This window comes from Culex quinquefasciatus, chromosome 2, assembly GCF_015732765.1.
Source record: "Culex quinquefasciatus strain JHB chromosome 2, VPISU_Cqui_1.0_pri_paternal, whole genome shotgun sequence".
In the NCBI taxonomy this organism is placed as follows: domain Eukaryota; kingdom Metazoa; phylum Arthropoda; class Insecta; order Diptera; family Culicidae; genus Culex; species Culex quinquefasciatus.
Window position 1 is genome coordinate 179781374 of NC_051862.1, and position 17530 is coordinate 179798903.

The following is a 17530-nucleotide window of genomic DNA, read 5'->3' on the forward strand; positions in this document are numbered from 1 at the left end:
AAAAAATCGAAAAAACGATGGAGCACTGAGCACTAGCTGCATGCTCTCGTGCGTACACGGAGGGAGCTGAACAGAGAATTTAAAAAGGCTTTCTTTTCACCCTAATTCGGCATGGTGAATTCTGGAAATATTATAAATATATTTTTTTAAATAAAAGTCTGATATTAAAAAGGGCTCAAACACTTTTTTAAGACAATCAAAAATATTTTTTTAAAGAACAGAAAATTTAAGAGGATTTATCGCAGCAACTTGTTGTGTGATTAACAAAGTATAAAAATAAACATTGTAGGAAGTTTTAGCAGCTTTTGAGAAAATTGTTTTTGCAGGATACGACCTTTTCCTTATAATAATATATTTTCAAATCGTAATTGAATGCTTATAAATTAAACTGTACACTTTATGCAAAAATATTTTTGTCATTTTCTATTGCTTATAAGAATTTGTTCATCAAAATGAATTTGAAAACAAAAACCATGTTTTTTTTTATTTTTATTTTTTTTGCTAAAATCAAAATTTTCTCCGGTTCTAAATTTAGCACCATCCTAATCTCTGGCACAAAAGATACCTTTTTAAAACTAACAAACTTATATAAAATTACGGAAATTGAAAAAAAAAAGTATTTTGGAAATGAAATTTTTAGTGATATTTTTTTTAATTTTTAAATTATTATTTTTGTTTTCGCCCCTTTAAAATATGAATCCACAAAAAATCATGAAACAAAAAAATATTTCAAAAAATTATGTTTTTATTTAAACAAAATCTCTCTTAACAATTAAAAGTACATTTGAAAAAGTTTATTAATGCAGTTTGAATCTAGGGAAGCCTTTTTAAACCAAATTTTTTATTTTGGGAGCAGCATTTTGAAACACTTTTGAAAAAAATAAAATAGGGCTTAAAATACAGTTTTTTTAACCCTCTACTGCCCATTTTTTTTCGAAAGGTTTTATTTTTCCCGTGTTTAGGAGGTCATTTTGTGCAAATTTTATTCTACGAAAAACTTCACTTCTCTTGTTTTGTGTTTTTCTTGCTTTATTTTTAGTATTTTAATTTGCATTTATCTTGTTTAGTTTATGTTTTTTTTGGTAGTGTTTGGCCTATTCTACCACGTAATATAATTACATTTTGCCTGTCTAATTTTTTCAGGTTTTTATAGTCACTTTTTAATTTTTTTGCTTGTTTTTCACGTTTTCTGCTATAGAATGGCACCATCATCATTTAAATTGTATAAAAATGCGTAGAGGCATAGTCTGGGACACTACAAAAAATAATGCATACTTCTTTTTACTTAAAATATTGCATGTTATAAGTATAGGAAAAGTGTGACAAAGGGGGAGGGGTTAAATTTTGGCTGATTTTAGCGTGACGTACTTTATGGATGAAGCCTTAGTAAAAATACAGCCAAATTTGACCCCTAAAAAACTGTCACATAAAATAAGTCAAACTTCCAACCGAAAAAATTTCTAAAATTTTAAAAATTCTTCTTCCCAATGATTTTTAAAGATCAAAAATTGGTTGAAAATGGATTTTTGGCGATTTTTCAGATCAAAGCCCGTCTAGAGGCTATATTAGGTTTTACACCGTGACTTCATTTGACAGCTCGTGTGCACTGTTTACATGGTCTTCGTCGATTGTCGACGAATTTCCCCGAACAAAATCGACGACCGCATCGAACTGTGCTAAGTCCATGTAAACAGTGCACTCCTTTCTATCCTCCAAATCGAGTCGGCGTAAAACCTAATTGTACAATCCAGTTGGAATAAGATCAATAAAAAAGAAGAGGTTGAACCAGAAGTAAATCGAGGAAAGCAGAATGCACGCAACAAAGTGCTTAGGCAAGACTTCTCTTTGTATCTAGGTAAAATGGTTACTCAAAAATGATTTTTTCATTGTCTTCAAACACTCGTAATAATCCGTGTCTATCTTAGTTCGCATCAGTTCATTCGCAGCAAATTCGATTAACTGCAATCAACAGGTTTATGCTGCTAATAAATCACATTTATTACCTCGATATATCAGAAACCCATCCGATTCCCAGCTCCAACCAGCGCATCATTGACTTGTTCCAGTCAATTTAATTCACTTGCAAGCTATATTGAGCAGCGTGTACTCAACACAACACCGTGGAACACGACGATACAGCAACATCCGAGAACACAAGAAGCATAATCCTTTGACCCCAAACATGTGCCACAACACACACGGCACTCCCAGCATGTACGGCGAAGAAAAGAACATCCCGAACCTTATCTCTGATGGAAAACCTCCCTCTCACGAACGCTGCTCCGGGCGGGTACTCCTCAACATAAAGCATAACCAACATCAATTATCGCCTGCAGCAGCAGCTGAAAAGGAACACATTCCAGCCAAGATCATCGTCGACCAGTAAACCAGTTCAACAACACACTCTCTCGTGCTTCTTCGCGTCGTTCAGAATCGAACCTCCGTAACAATGCTTCATCCGCGAGAACGACTTCTTCGTCGTCGTCGTCGTGTTATAAATTATTTGTATTTACTTAATGGTCTCATTACGGTCCCGGGCGGCCGTAGCAAAGTTGATTTATGTCATGAGCAAGGGGGATCCTCTGCCTGCACGACGCGGAGTTACAGCATCAGAACGAGTTCTGCGCAACAACAATCCAGATCTTGGGCGTGCATGCATGCGGTCGATGTGTCATTCCTCTTAGGGAGCCCACGGAAGCTCGGGAGGTGGATCGACAATGGACCCCGTGGTGGTTACATTTGTAAACATTATGTAATTAATTGTTATGGTAACTGGCTGAGGAGGAGGACTACCGACGATGGCCGTGACAGTGGACGATCATCGCCGGTCAGTGGCGGCATACACTGGCGGGCTCAAAGGAACCGGTTTTGAGGTTGACGTTCTAGAGATGCAGGATTAAGCGTAAGGACAGAAAAGCTTGATGATACTTAGGGATTAATTCAGGTATTCCTGAATGATTTCTTAAAACTTATCTTCAAAAGTTCACAAAGAAATCAGCTGTTCAGCATTAATTGCAGTAGATTGTCGAAAACAATCTATACCAGTTCTACATGTTGAACATCGCAGAGCACCAAGATAACACAAAGGAATAAAATTAAACCGATCGAATCTGACAATATTATGTTCTTCCACGCCCTCATGTTAAGTAATATCGAACCTGTGTTGTACCAACTCTCCTTCACTCTCCACGATCCTTGATTTGTATCTCCTTTTATGTAGATAGTGTGCCAATGAGAACAACACAGAGCTGTAATCTCGTGACTTGTCAGAAAACGTTGAACTTGTGTTCTTTCTCCTTGTCCACGTTGTTTTACAATTATTCTAGACTACAGCATCGCTGCAGGAATATTTCTTTTAAAATTAGGAAGATCCTTTTAAGCGAATACATTTTTCATTCCGCCATTTTAGGAAACTATAAGGTTATTTTTATGATAAATTAAATTAATTTGGTGCCTTTAAATCTGAGTTTGAAAGCTAAAACACACTCAGAAACTTTTCTGATCTTCATATAAATCAAATATAAATAACCGTTTAAAAACAGATCTAATTGCTTTTGGCGTTGTGCTACTTGTAAGAGAAATGAATGTAACATATTAAAAGGAACTTATTTAAACAAAATCTTCTCAGCCTTCAAAAGCTTTTGCTGTAAACAATATTTTTTTTTAAATTTGTTTAGTTAAAAAGTGTTGGTACTCGAAAAGTATCTCAAAATACCATTTTTTAAATACAAAAATTTCCAATGGTTGCAAAATGAATATCAAACAACGCAAAATTATTATAGATTTTTACAAAATCAGAGTTTTAAGCTGTAAATTTTCACAAAATAACGTATTGCTTCAAAAATACTTGAATTCTATAATTTGTAAATTTGGTATCAAACGACGTAGCATAAACTTCTCAAAATTGGAATTTTTTGTATTATGAACAAACATTTTCACAAAGTATGATTTTTTAAATACTAAAACTATTATAATTTTAAAAAATTATATCGAACGACGTTAAATTTTGCAAAGACTTCATCATTAAACCAGAATTTTTAGAGTGAAATTCTAAAATTTTCACAAGAAATACAATTTGGATTGTCCTTATAATTATAGCAAAACGATTATGAAGCTTTTCTGTAAGAATACGTAGTAGCTGTTCCTTTTTGTAAGCACTAAAAAAAGAGAAAAAGATTTTGAATTTCATTGTGAAATTTTCTAAAATTATTTCAAGCATTTTTTTTAGTTTTAAGAATAAAATCAATGTATGAATTCTTCATTCTTATTCAAAATTATAATTTAAAGAGTTGGTATAATTGAAGGACATATTTTTAAAAAAAAAAGGTGAACAACAACAAATATATTTGAAATCATAGAAAAACATAAAGAAATTAAATTGAAATATTTTTTATTGTTTTAATCAATGGAAATTAATTTGTTTAAGAATATACAGCAATTCCCCACGAATACAGCATGATTCAAAAATAAAGTTTGGCTGTTTGGGAAAAAAAGTAAGAAGTTTCAAAAATCTAGCCAAACATTTGAAAAGGTCGTATGAAAACTTAAAATGCTATTTTAAAGGTCTCGGGACCAAAATGCTTTGATTTTAAGAGTTTTTCTTCTTACTTATAATAATTTTGATTTTTGGAAGAATGCATAAACTCACTAAAAATTAAACAAAAACAAATATTTTTCAAATCATGGAAAAGCATAGAGAGAAATTACAGAGATTAATTTGAAAGATTTTTTTTGGAAACACTCACAAAAAACTGAGAAGAGAATGATTTGTTTTTCAAGAATGTAAAATATGATTGAAGAAAGAATAAAACTTTTTTTTTAAATAATATAAATCCTTCAAAAACTTTGACTTCAGTCTTTTTTATTAACTATTTGGGAATCTGATCATGTTTCAAACAATGGTAAAAATAACTAAAAATATATGTAACAAGAAAAAATATTTATTTTTAGAATTCAAAAACTTGCAAAAACATTACAGAAACAAGAATATTTTTGAACTTAATCTCCTAAACTCATCAAAAATATTTCGGAAACTAAACATAATTGTTCAAAACTTGTTTGTAAGTTTAGTATTTTTCTCATATATTTTTAAAGAACTTCCGCCGTGTTTGACACAATAAAAAAAAATCTATAATAATATTACTAAACCAAGAATTGGATTTTTTTTTCAATTTTCGTTATAAATATATAAATAATCACAAAAATTATAAAGAAACTATTATTTTTAAGCAATTCTCTACGTAATCGGTCGACTTTGTGCATTCTTTTTATTTATTTTTTATTTGTCTTTGTGGGACCTACCCTATGACCAAAGAAGCCATTTTGTGTCATTGGTTCACCCGTACAAGTATCCATTCAATTTTGACGTAATTTTCTGATCGATTTTGGTGTCTTCGGCAAAGTCATTGGTTTATTTAGTTTTGAAGACTTGTCAGAAAAAAAAAGTACACGGATTTTTTTGCCGATATTTAATCATTTTTTTTTCACAGGAAACCAATATATATCCAACAATCAATTTTTTTAAAGTTTAACAAAATTATAATTATGTTTTGGGCCCATTTAAAAATGGCCAAATATTCAATATTATGCCTTTTTGAAATGTAAGTGTTGATTGTCTCCAATACTTGATCAAATTGGATTAAATTTTAAATAGCCGCAGTAAACTTCCTAATGTGAAGTTTGACATATTTTATGTGACTAAGGTAATATTTTTAAAATGTACTTTTTTCTGGGGTCAGCAATAGCAGCGTTTTTCACAACATTTCCTACATTTTATGTGAAATAAAGTATGCAGCAATTGTTGAAATAGGTTGTAATGGTCCAGACTATGCTCTACGCATTTTTTTCACAATTTAAATGATAATGGTATCATTCTATAGTCGCAAATGTGAAAACAAGCAAAAAATTATAAAAGTGACTTAAAAACATGAAACAACTAAAAAGCCAAAAGGTGGTGATAGAAGCATGCATAGAAATATTTTGTACAATCAGCTTGTACATGGTTTGTTTCAACAAATTTTTTGTTAAATATAATCAACGCCGATTTTGCATCGAAACAAACCTTGATTTTCTCGATTTCACAAAAATCTTTTGTTGTTTTGAAAAAGTTGCTTTGACGTTTAGCGTTGATTCAACAAAAAAATTGATTTTCAAATCAACAAAACGTTTTGTTCATTCAAATATGCCTTATTTTTCTGCGTTAGGTTATAGATGGAGCCAAATACTAATAGGGGCAGGGGGGGCAGAATGGACCGCCTAAGGAAAATGCACCAAAAACCATAGAAAAACATAAAAAATTATGAATCCAGTGTAGTAGGCTTATGCTTTGGAATGTACCCTTCAATGTTGTATAGTTGGATGATGAAAATTTTTTACTTAAAACTATTTTTGAGCCAATTAAAAAAAAAAAGTTTTTTCGACCAACTTTCCAGGGTGCGGGGCAGAATGGACCACCCTGCGGGGCAGAATGGGCCACCTTAGAAAACAAGCCATTTCTTCTAATACAACGTTGAAGGGTGATAAGAAATTACTTGAGGGACCTTTCCATTATAGTTTCCATAAAATTTGATCACTTTTATAAAAATAGTAACTTAAAAAAACAAAGATTTTTGAAAAAAGTGTAAATATGTCGAAAAAAGACACTATTTTTACAACTAAGCGTCAAAACAACTAAAAAATCAACTTTTGTTGCATTAAACGTGATTTGTGAAGCTACCAGGAGTGAAATAATCCATTTAGCTCATTTTTTTAACTTTTGATTGTTTTTATAAGGCAGGAAAAGGGTGGTCCATTCTGCCCCCAAGTGGATTTTAATTTAACACTTCCACCACCAAGCCTCTAAATGATTTTAAGGTTCCGTTGTTGTTTGTATACCTTGGTAGTAGCATCTAGTAACGTTATAAGCATTGAGCAAACTTTTTCAAACAATCCAACTTTTCAGAAAGCTTATTTAAGAACCTCGAAATAAACAACATTTGCGTGGTTTTGTCGCTTATTTACATTTTTGCTCATAATTCGAAAAATACAATGAATTCAAACGTCGTTTTCGGTATGGCGATGCTATTTGACGTCCTTTATAAGACCCTTGCCTTACAGTTGGTCTAAATCCATTCTAAAGCCCAAAACCAAGGGTGGCCCGTTCTGCCCCCATGGTCCATTCTGCCCCCCCTGCCCCTAAAAATATTAATATTGAACAAGAAAAACATAAAACAAGAGAAGTAAAGTTATTCGTAGAGAAAAATGCTGAAAATGACCGCCTGATCACGGGAAAAAAATAGATATTAGAGGGTTAAAAAACCTCCAGAAATGATTTCGGTGAATGAAAAGTTATCATGATGAGCTTTCAGTCATTCAAAATGACCGTTAAATTGTTGGATTATGGATTTATTAAGAGATTTACGCTAATTTGTCTGTGGTCGCACTAAGCGCATTTGCTAACTCCCTCCAAATTCCCACCCTCATCAAAACAACGCTACTCACCAGCTCTGTAGTCAATTCCCTCCAGCGACGGAATCGCCGACGTGGTCCCTTCCGGTCCCTCCGTCGTAACGCCATCGGTCGTTGAGCTAGTCACGTTACCATCGGGGAACCTCACCGGCATCCCGGTTGTGGTGGTCGCACTCGCCGTCGTCGTGGTCATCGTAATGTTGAACATGGACGCAATTTCCGCCAGCGAGCTGGTCAGGTTTAGGGTGGAGGAAGTTAGGAACGTGGTCGACTCCGGGGTCGTTGAGGTTGTGAGCGGGGCTACGGTGGAGTTGTAGAACCGATCGGGGTCGATCAGGATGGGGGTGGGGTCGGTAGGTTCGGTGGTGGTTTCGTAACTTTCCCCTGAGGAGGATTCCTCCTCGCCGGATTCTTCCTCGCTGCCGCTGCCCTCCTCGAAGCTGCCCTCTTCGGTGGTGCTGTCCGTTACGTCGGGTTCCACGGTGGTAGGTTCTTTGGGGGTGGCTGGTGTTGTGGCCAGGATTTCGATCAGGATTTCCGGGGCGCTCGTTGAGGTGGCTGTTTTTTGAGGTGAGAAAGAGGGTGTTAGAGGAGTCTGGTAGGAACACGGAGTACGGAAAGGTGAGACAGAGAGCATTAGAAAGCGGACAAATCGTGCAACAAATATTACCCGGCGACGTCTCCTGTTCTGTGGTTGTTGTTGTTGTTGGGGTTGTGGAGGTCATAGTGGTAGTGGTAGCGGCGACTGTGGTAGTGCTACTGGCAAGCGTTGTGCTAGTGGATGGGCTAGTCTGCGCCTGTGTGGCTACACTACTAGTAAACTGTGTGCTTGTCGTTGTTGGTGTAGTAGTGTCAGTGACCGTACTGCTACTGCTAGGTTCAGTAGCAGCGGTACTTGTACTAGTGGTCGTTTGCTCGCTGGTCGTCGATACGGTAGTGGAGGTCGTACTAGGTTCCGCTGTAGTACTAGAAGTGGTGACTACTGTCGTACTAGGTGCAGCGCTTGTCGTCCTGACAGCCTCCGTAGTACTCGGTTCCTCTACCGTACTTGACGCAGTCGAGCTTGTGCTGCCAGCAGCAACAGTCGTGCTAGGATCCTCTACCTTTTCGACGGTGGTAGATCCCGTGGTTGTGACAGTTGTGTCTTCTGTGGACGATGGAAGCGAGGAGGAGGAAGCGAGTTGCGAGTGAATAATGAGTTCATCCCCGGGCGACCCGGTTTGGTTAGTTTCTTGGTCGATGGTGTAGATGTAGGCCGCCTCCGGCAGAAGCTGGGGCAGCAGCGTTGGCAGTGCCAGCTCTATCAGCGAAGCGGACGGCTCCGGCGGTGAGGATGATTGCGTGGTGGATGAGCTCATGTTAGTGACTGACGACGAATGGTTCGAGTCCTTGGTGGTGCCGCTGAGCACCTCTTCGGGGGTTAGTGTATGAATCAGTATCCAACTGTTGGAAGTAGTGGGACCGGCTGGAGCTGACGTGAGTGAATGGCGGAATTAGTGACATGGTTACGACTTGGATGATTGGGTTATGGGTGAAAACCTTGGACCCCCCTCAACTTACCCTGTCCGGCCGACGGCAGCGTTGACGTCTTCTCGCTGGGCAGATCGTCGATGATGCTGGTCCAGGTAACTAAACCGGGCCCGGCGGTGATCTCCAGATCCAGCAGGTTGTTCTCCGTCTGGGACGTCTCCAGCGGCGGGTAGTCGGCGTCCGCCGGTGGGGTGATCCGTCCGGCGGCCGTCGTAGTCTTTGGCGGCGCTGCGGTTGTTGTTGTTGTTGTGGTGGAGGTTGTCGTGGTTGGGGCTTTCTTGGTTGTAGTAGTGGTTGTTGTTGTGGATGTGGTTGTCGTTGGTTCTTGGGTGGTCGTAGTCGTGGTGGTTGTTTTGGTTGTGGTTGGTCGAGCTGAAGTCGTGGTCGTTTGTCGAGTCGTTGTCGTTGTGGGAGCTGGCGTCGTGGTCGTTCGTCGAGTCGTCGTTGTAGTTCGGCGGGAGGTTGTTGTTGGCGTTGGAGTTGGCGTCGTTGGCTCGGTGACCTTGACCGTGGTCGTAGGATATCGGGTAGTCTTGGCAGCCGTGGTGGTCTCGGCGGAGGTCGTATCCTGCGCGGTTGTCGTGACGAGGTCGTCCAGCAGGTGATCGAGGGAGGTGGCAGGTACCGTAGTGATCTCCGCCGTAGGTCTTGGGCGTGGTCGGGGAGCTCGCGTAGTTTCCGGTTCTTCGGTAGTCGTGGTCGTGCTCACAGTGGGAGGCTTGCGGCGGGTCGGCCTGGTCAGCGGGACTAGGGCTGGCGTGGTGGGTTTTCGCGAGGTAGTTGGGAAGACCGTTTCTTCCGAGGATTCGGCGGCAGGGGTTGTCGTAGGTCGCCGGTTGATCACCGTGGTTCGGCGAACCGTGGTGGAGGTTGTAGTGGTCGGTTTCTTGGTTGTTGTTGTTGTTGCTGCGGTCGTGGTGGTCGCAGATGTCGTAGGTCTTCGGGTCACCAATGACCATGAGGTATTGGTATTGTTCCTTCGGATTTCCGGCAACGTCGTAATGATAACCTTTGGAGTAGTGGTTTGCACCGTTGGTTTCCGCGTGTTGTTCCTGCTTACAGGAGGTGGCGGAGGCTTCCTCGTCTTGGTCGGCTTCGTAGTCGTGGTTCTTGGCGGAGTTCTCCGCGTTGTAGTCTTGGTAGTCGTTCGACGACTTGGCTCCACCGTGGTCAGCGTAGGGTTCTTACTGCTCTGGACGTACTGGAAGGTGGTGAACTCCTGGTACTCCGTCGTCGACGGTACCTCATCCTTGAGTTCGATCTTGGTTGTCGTTGCCGTAGCGGTTGAATTTCTTCGATTCAACTTCGGCGTCGTGGTTCGATGCGTAGTCGTCGATGTCGTTGAAGAGCTGCTGACCAGCTGGAAGTTGGTGACATTCTTAAGATCCGTTGATGGAAGCACAGCTCCGGTTAGCACCGCCGGTTTGCTCGTATCAATCGTTGGGAAGTGTTGCTGGAAGTGACTCCCCGTGCTATGGTTGTGGTCTATACTGTTGTCCGTAATCTCGTGCTGAAACAGCAGACTGTGATCCTGAAAGTGGGTGGGGTCATTCAATTACCCAAACTATCTTCAAATAATCAAGGTTACTTACATGGACGTGACAGCACGACCCGAAGAAGATCTTGTCGATGCAAACCCCCAGATGGGTTCCGTTGGCCTTGAAGCAGTTCAGGGCGTACATGCAGATGCCTTCCTGGCCCGTACTCCGCACGACGCAGGGCAGATGTCGGAGGTTGCGGCCAAGGCTCACTGTAATTACAAGAAAACATCCCTAATCACTCAAGTTGTCTCGTCACAATGAATATCTTAATGAGCTCGTGTTGAATCAATCAACAACAAAATAAGCCCAACCCCGCAGTGCATCAACCTGTTCTCTCCGTTAAATCTGTACCGCCGCGGAGGCTGAATTCCGATCGGCATTCCCCACCTGTTTTGTTCACAAAAAAAAGAACCGGGTCTACCCATAACATGCTCAAGTTGCGCTTAACGGGACCGACTGGATTTTGCTCTTTTCGGTTCATTCTTCAGCGACGTCGTGTGAACTCTACAAGCGTCCCATCAGCTGCTGTCGCCACAGGTTCTGAGAGATATTACTTCCCACAGCGCGAGGCAGATAAAACCGGAAAACGAAACAGAACGAAGAAATATAAAGACTTTGTTGGTGAACGCGCATTTGTAAACAAATGTTATCTCACGGCTGTGAAGAAGACGTCGACGACGACGGCAAGTTCAGGTTCATTGTCGTAAGAGCTTTGGGAAACGCGAAACGGTACGGGGCTTTGACGGTGGTCAAGAACCTCACGCAAGAAGTGGCTTGGGCGTATAGTCAGCAGGTCTGAGGAAGTAGATACTAGACTGGTTGGTTCGCATAGGGGGTTCCGGCTGGAAGGTTGTTTTAAGATGTCATGCTGACGAAGAATGGGTGTTGCAATTACATGGAGTATAATTATGTAGGAAGTTTTATTAAGAGATCGCGAAACTCGTTCTTGTGGTGTGATTTTTATGGAATTACAGTCATAAGTTATTTGAGAGCATGATTTACAAGTTTGATTGTCTTCGGTTTAGGTTCACTAGCAATAAAAAATATATAAACTACATAACAATGAAAATATAACTAAGTAAGTAATTAAGGCTGGTACAAATATTTTCAAAAGTTTTTGTCACCCCCCCCTTCAAAATTGGCCCGAAAAATCAGGGGCCAAAAAAATATTTTTGCAATAAACTTCAAAATTTCAATGAAAATTCAAGTGCAACCAACTGAAATCAAATTAAAATACATTCTCCTGCGTTTAAAATCATTTTTAGCATGTTTGGGTTTATTAAAAAAATTTAAGATTTTTTGGAAATTTTCGATGCAAAATCTTTTTTTTTCGATACAATTTTTGTTTTTGTCAGAACTTAGATTTTTAGAAAACTAATGATTGCAAAACAACTGACCCCCCCCCCCCTTGACCTCGGCTAGGGCCGAGGGACAAAAACTTTTTGAAATATTTGCATCGGCCTAAGTAAGTTTTTTTTTTCTAAGTAAGTTTTAAAGGAGAAAGTTTTTCAATCAACATGAATCGTGTTCCTTGACCAGGAAACAACTTAGCCATAAAATATTACTCAGTGGCACTCCACCACTAAACCATGCACTGAAATTCCCCGCCCCCATGTAAACAAGCTCATTTCCCTTTTTATTTTCAATGTTTTGTAAACACTTAAAAGTGGCGGGTACACCCACAAACCCACCTTCCTAAAAATGCAATTTCGTCTCCAAACAAGCTCCACATCGAGCTTTCTTTCCCTGTCAAGCCAGCCCACGAGAAGGCCAATGGCACGACAACCGTCACGATATTACTTCTTTATTGCCCCTGCCCTGGAGGACGACGAAAAAGTGCACTTCACTTGGCCAAGAACCAAGCAGCCGAGCGCACCCCATCGACACATCCCGTGTATGTGTGTCTGTTTGGTGCACCCGCGAAGAAAGAAAGTAAAGTGACCCACTTAGCGCGCGATTTACTTTTACCTTCGCTTTCTCCGACGGCGGCGATTCGGCCTTTTTTGTGTGTGATGTCTCTTCCTGTTTTTGTCTTCGCGTTTTGAATAAAAGCGTCTCCTTCGGCGGGGCTTGCACAGCATCACGAACCGCAGCATCACGATCGGCTCGCTCTCGTGCGGCACCACATTCCGGACTGGGTGGCGCTTTCTTTGATTTATTTTTCCTCTCTTTTTCTATTTGTTTCTCTCGCGTGGAGGTCACTGTCGCCGTCACCAAAGTGGTTGATCAGCGAGTGAGCTCTATCCGGGATAGGAATCAAGGATTTCCGGTGACACGTTTGGCTTAGTTTTGCTGGAGTTGTTTACAAAGGACTCTGTTTATTTTTGTTTGTTATAAATTGGAGTTATGATAGTCACATCATATTTTGCTTTGACCCTTTCAAATTGTTAATTTTGTCTTTTAGATTTTTTGACTCGATTATTGACGGTTTCCATGTCAAAACGATTTTTTTTAAACTAAGTTTTACAATTTGTACGATTTATCAACAAAATCCAAAATAAAAGTTATCGCTTGGATAGGGGAAAGTGGGGCAAGTGTAACAAGCTAAGGAAATGCTCGTTATAACCCATCAAAAACGTTAAAAATCTGTCGGATTTTTTTATAATCATCTTATTCCAGGTCTTGACTAAGACTTTGATAGAAGAAGTTTTTAAAAAATCCTGTTTTTTAATGTAAAAAATTGATTTAAAAAAAAATGATTTTCCGTACGTTCTTCTCAACTAGTGGGGCAAGACGAACAACCCGTTGGGGCAAGAGGAACAATGCATGAAATAACATGTTAATTTGCTAACAATTGAACTGTTATCACTTAGGTACATCAGATTAGAATGTATTTGAAACGTTTCTTTAATTTTTAGATTAATTAATAATATTTTACTAAAAAATTGATCGTTTATACAAAAACAAATTATGACTTAGATGAAAAAAAGGAAATTTTCATAATATCACTATATTTTGTACGGATTTTTTTATCAATTGTTTATCAGTTTTAAGTACTTTTATGTATTTATTTCCCAATAAAATATGATGTTGCAGCAATTCGTATTTTTCCATAATAAAATCCATATGGTACACTTGCCCCACCTGGACAAGGTTTTTTAAAAGCTCTCAACAAAAATAGCCAAAAGTTAAATCATACTTTATAATAGGTGCAAGTCATTGGTAGGGACACTACTGATCTAGGAAAAATAGCATTTTGATAAAATGAGCCTTAAATCGAACCCTAAGCCTTATTTTGTACTTTCCAAATATTATAAGAAAACAAAGGTTTTGAAAAAAACTTCATTAAATCTCATGCCCCGTGGCGTTTACGTCGTTTTGGCGGTTATGTGGTAGTAGAATCAGCTAATTGCATTGCTAGCAACAATTCCTCATACTGGAAATAATCAAAATTGTAAAAATTACGGCCGTACGAGCGATTGTTCCTCTTGCCCCATATGGTCGTCTTGCCCCACCTTCCCCTATTCAAATTTGTGTCGTTTTTAATGTTTTTAATAGTTGCGACTCCACAGAGGCAGGACCCAGGGAGACGACTCCTACACCTGGACTGAGCTAACGACCTAACCTCTAGGTTAGACCGGGGCCAACATTTCGTCAGTTGTGTGCTATCTTGTGACAATGACCATTTAGTACTTTTCGAGAAAATCTATTTTTAAAGTTTGTTGGTAAATAATTTCAAAACTAAGAATGATAGAGCCAAACTTTTTGAAGCCATCAGTTCGTATACTATCGCTTAACAAACGCTCCAAGTTTCAACTAATTTGGTTACACCAGTTAAAAGATACGGTAAATTATGTAATAAAAATTCTGAAAAGCACGTGTCACAAGTGTGTTTCGAAAGTAAAATTGTACTTCGTGTCACAAGTGTGCACAGAATTCCCATACAAACTAAAATAGGCTTAAATCAATAGTTTAACCGACTTAATCAGTATATTTTCGAAAACAAAAGATTACATTGCTTTTAGAAAGTGTGTATCAACATAAATTTGTGAAAAACAAGACAAACTTTCCACATTTTCCAACAACATGTATGACGTGTCACAAGTGTGCACGATCATTTTGATGATAAATTGGTCTATTTCACAAGTGTGTATTGCGATATCCGAAAAACGGAAGCGAATTTCCAAAATCTGGTTAAAGCATCTTGTAGTGTTTGTTAAGTAAAGCAAAACGTCATCATTAACTCATTTTCGACCAAAATGGTCCATGTCACAAGATAGCACACAGCTGACGATTTACTTCCCTGTCCGACGGAAGGCGTGATCAGACAAATCTCGTATCAAAATTTGCCACCGGGACCATCTGGGATCAAACCCAGGCCGACTGGGTGAGAGGCAACCACGCTTTCCCCTACACCACGGTCCCGATTAAAAAAATATTAATCAGCAGTTCGAAAATTAAATCTCTCTGTTTAAACTTATGGAAAATCGTACGATCTTTCCTATTGAAATAAATTCAAAACAAGTCATAGTAGATATCGTTGGATTTTAAATATTTTTAAAAATATTTTCTTAATTCGGGCAGATTTACTACATTTAAACCTTTCAAAAGTAAGATGTTTTGATCGATCACGGGATGGACTGGGTTTGTTTTGCATTGTTTTTAATAATTTTGATGATAATCATTTGATCATGGTTTTCAATACCGTCATCTGGGGTGACATTGGGTCTGGAGGGTGAGAGTGGGTCATAAAAAATGAGGAATTTGTTTGACGGTTTCCATGTCAAAATGAAATTTTTAAATTTTAAATTTGTACGACATATCCACAAATTCAAAATAAAAATTTACGTTTGGATTCTTGAACTTGTGACCTTTTTATTGTTTTAAATGTTTTTTTTTAATGAATAAAAGTATTATTTAGCAGTTCGCATTTTTTTCTTTCTGTTTAAACTTATTTTAAATGAAACGAGACTTTTTTTCAAACTATAAAGTTACTTATTTGCCCAAGGCAAATAATCAATTTTAAAATATCTTAATTTTTGAAAAATCTGGCATTTGAAAATTTAACAATTTTAAATTGAGAGGGGGGGGGGGATATTAAATCATTCAAAAGATTGTAGAATTTAGATGGAAAATTGATTTTCGGCCTCAACAAGCTTGAATCTACATTTTCATGAGAATAAATATTTTCTTTTTTATTTTTAGATTTTCTTTTAAACTCGTTCATTTGAATCAAAAGGAAGCACGAAATTGGTGGAAAATGTAAAATCTGTCAAAATTTGGCACTGATAATGAAAAATCTTTGAAAATGATAACATTTAAAAATTCTGGCATTCCCAGATATATGTGGCAACCCTGCTCTCAACTCATAGTATGTATCAGATAAAATGAACTTATGGCAAAACAAAATTTAAATAATTTCACTAACCTCTTTGCCTTAAACCGTGGGAATTTCACGGAACTAAAAAAACTATCTAAGAATAGGGCTGATTTTTTAAATTAAAAAATATATTTTTAAGGCCAAATAATTTAACCTAGAATAAACCAAGTATGAATAATTTATTTTCTCTCAGAATTAAAAGATCAAACTAGCATTAAAAAACTGATAAAATATTGATGATGATTCAGATGACGATTTCTGATAATTTAATATTCACACTACTTCGAAGGAATCTTCAGTCCCTTCAAACAGCTTTCCTCAAATGTTAATATATAGCCTGATTCCTTCCATTAATCCTAGACTCTGCAATGTTAGGATTAGTCGACTTAAACTGTATTTATCTTATGTTACTGTATATTTATAATAATTTAACGTTTTAAATTCAAAACGTGCTGAAAATTCATTTTATAAAATAAGGCATTTGAGGGTTGATATTTCATGTTTAACGAATTCCTTGGACTATTTCCTATAAAATGCAACTAGAAGAAAGTCTTTTGTTCAAATAGTTGAAAAGCTACGAGTAAAAGGATAAAAAGTGTTTTAGAAAATCATTAAAAAAGAGGGTGGTGAGGAAGAAAAAGGGATGGTCCAATAGGCACAAAACTTGAGATTTCTGTTACCTATCGATAGATGAACGTTCCTAAATCGGTGAAGGTCGAGTCCAAAAGTGAACCCAGGTGACACGGAATGACCCTTATACCGTGAAATGTACTTCTATTTTCAGTAAATTTATTAAAGTTAAAACAAACATTAAATATAAAAAAAATACCTTGATCTTAAAAAAAAAATCAAATTATTCGCTCTACAGCATTACCTTGGCGTTCTCGATTGCGAGATTCCTACTCGAAACTAGGTGTTCGAAGGCTTGATTGTTGAGGCAATTGCAAACCTCTTTTTACACCTTAGCTTCCATCCATCCCGGGATTCGAACTGACGACCTTTGGATTGTGAGTCCAACTGCCTACCAGCGACTCCACCGAGGCAGGACCCAGGGAGACGACTCCTACACCTGGACTGAGCTAACGACCTAACCATTTTAGGTTAGTCCGGGGCCAACATTTACTTCCCGTCCGACGGAAGGCGTGATCAGACAAATCTCGTCTCGAAAAATGCCACCGGGACCGTCTGGGATCGAACCCAGGCCGACTGGGTGAGAGGCAATCACGCTAACCCCTACACCACGGTCCCGGCTACCTCTCACCTTGATCTTACTGTAGCCTAATATTTTTAGCGGTTGATGTAAAAAAAATGCATTTGAATTGTATTGCAATAACAATTCCAAAAAACCAAAGTAAACATTCATTTAGAAAACCACATTGAAAATTGAGAGAATCTGAAAATTTGATTCTACTTCAACTTTAACGCAAGAGTTCAAAAAGTAAATAGCGAAATGTATAATTCAGATTTATAGGCATTAAGTTAATAAAAAGCTCAAATCAGCATTGATCAGAAACAGTTTTTATGCATAAAAATATCATTTTTTGAAAAGTTTCTTAGAAAATTTGAAAATATCCTGTAACAAAATGGTTTTATTGCATTGAAAAATTATATTTTTATGCAAAAAAAAATAGTTTCTGATCAATTTTGATTCGAGCTTTTTATATACCATAAACTGGGGTCAATCGGGACACAT

At 38.1% G+C, this 17530-nt stretch overlaps 1 protein-coding gene across 1 annotated transcript in view; it reads right to left on the bottom strand.

Moving 5' to 3' along the window:
- Positions 1–17530, bottom strand: part of LOC6043183 (mucin-5AC) — a 56357-nt gene that overhangs the window by 13706 nt on the left and 25121 nt on the right. Inside the window, exons 3-6 of the mRNA XM_038255755.1 lie at positions 10569–10726; positions 9007–10507; positions 8117–8917; positions 7480–8004 (exon numbers count right to left, since the gene is read on the bottom strand). Of these exons, the coding sequence (XP_038111683.1) occupies positions 7480–8004; positions 8117–8917; positions 9007–10507; positions 10569–10726 (2985 nt within the window). The remainder of the gene's footprint in view (positions 1–7479; positions 8005–8116; positions 8918–9006; positions 10508–10568; positions 10727–17530) is intronic.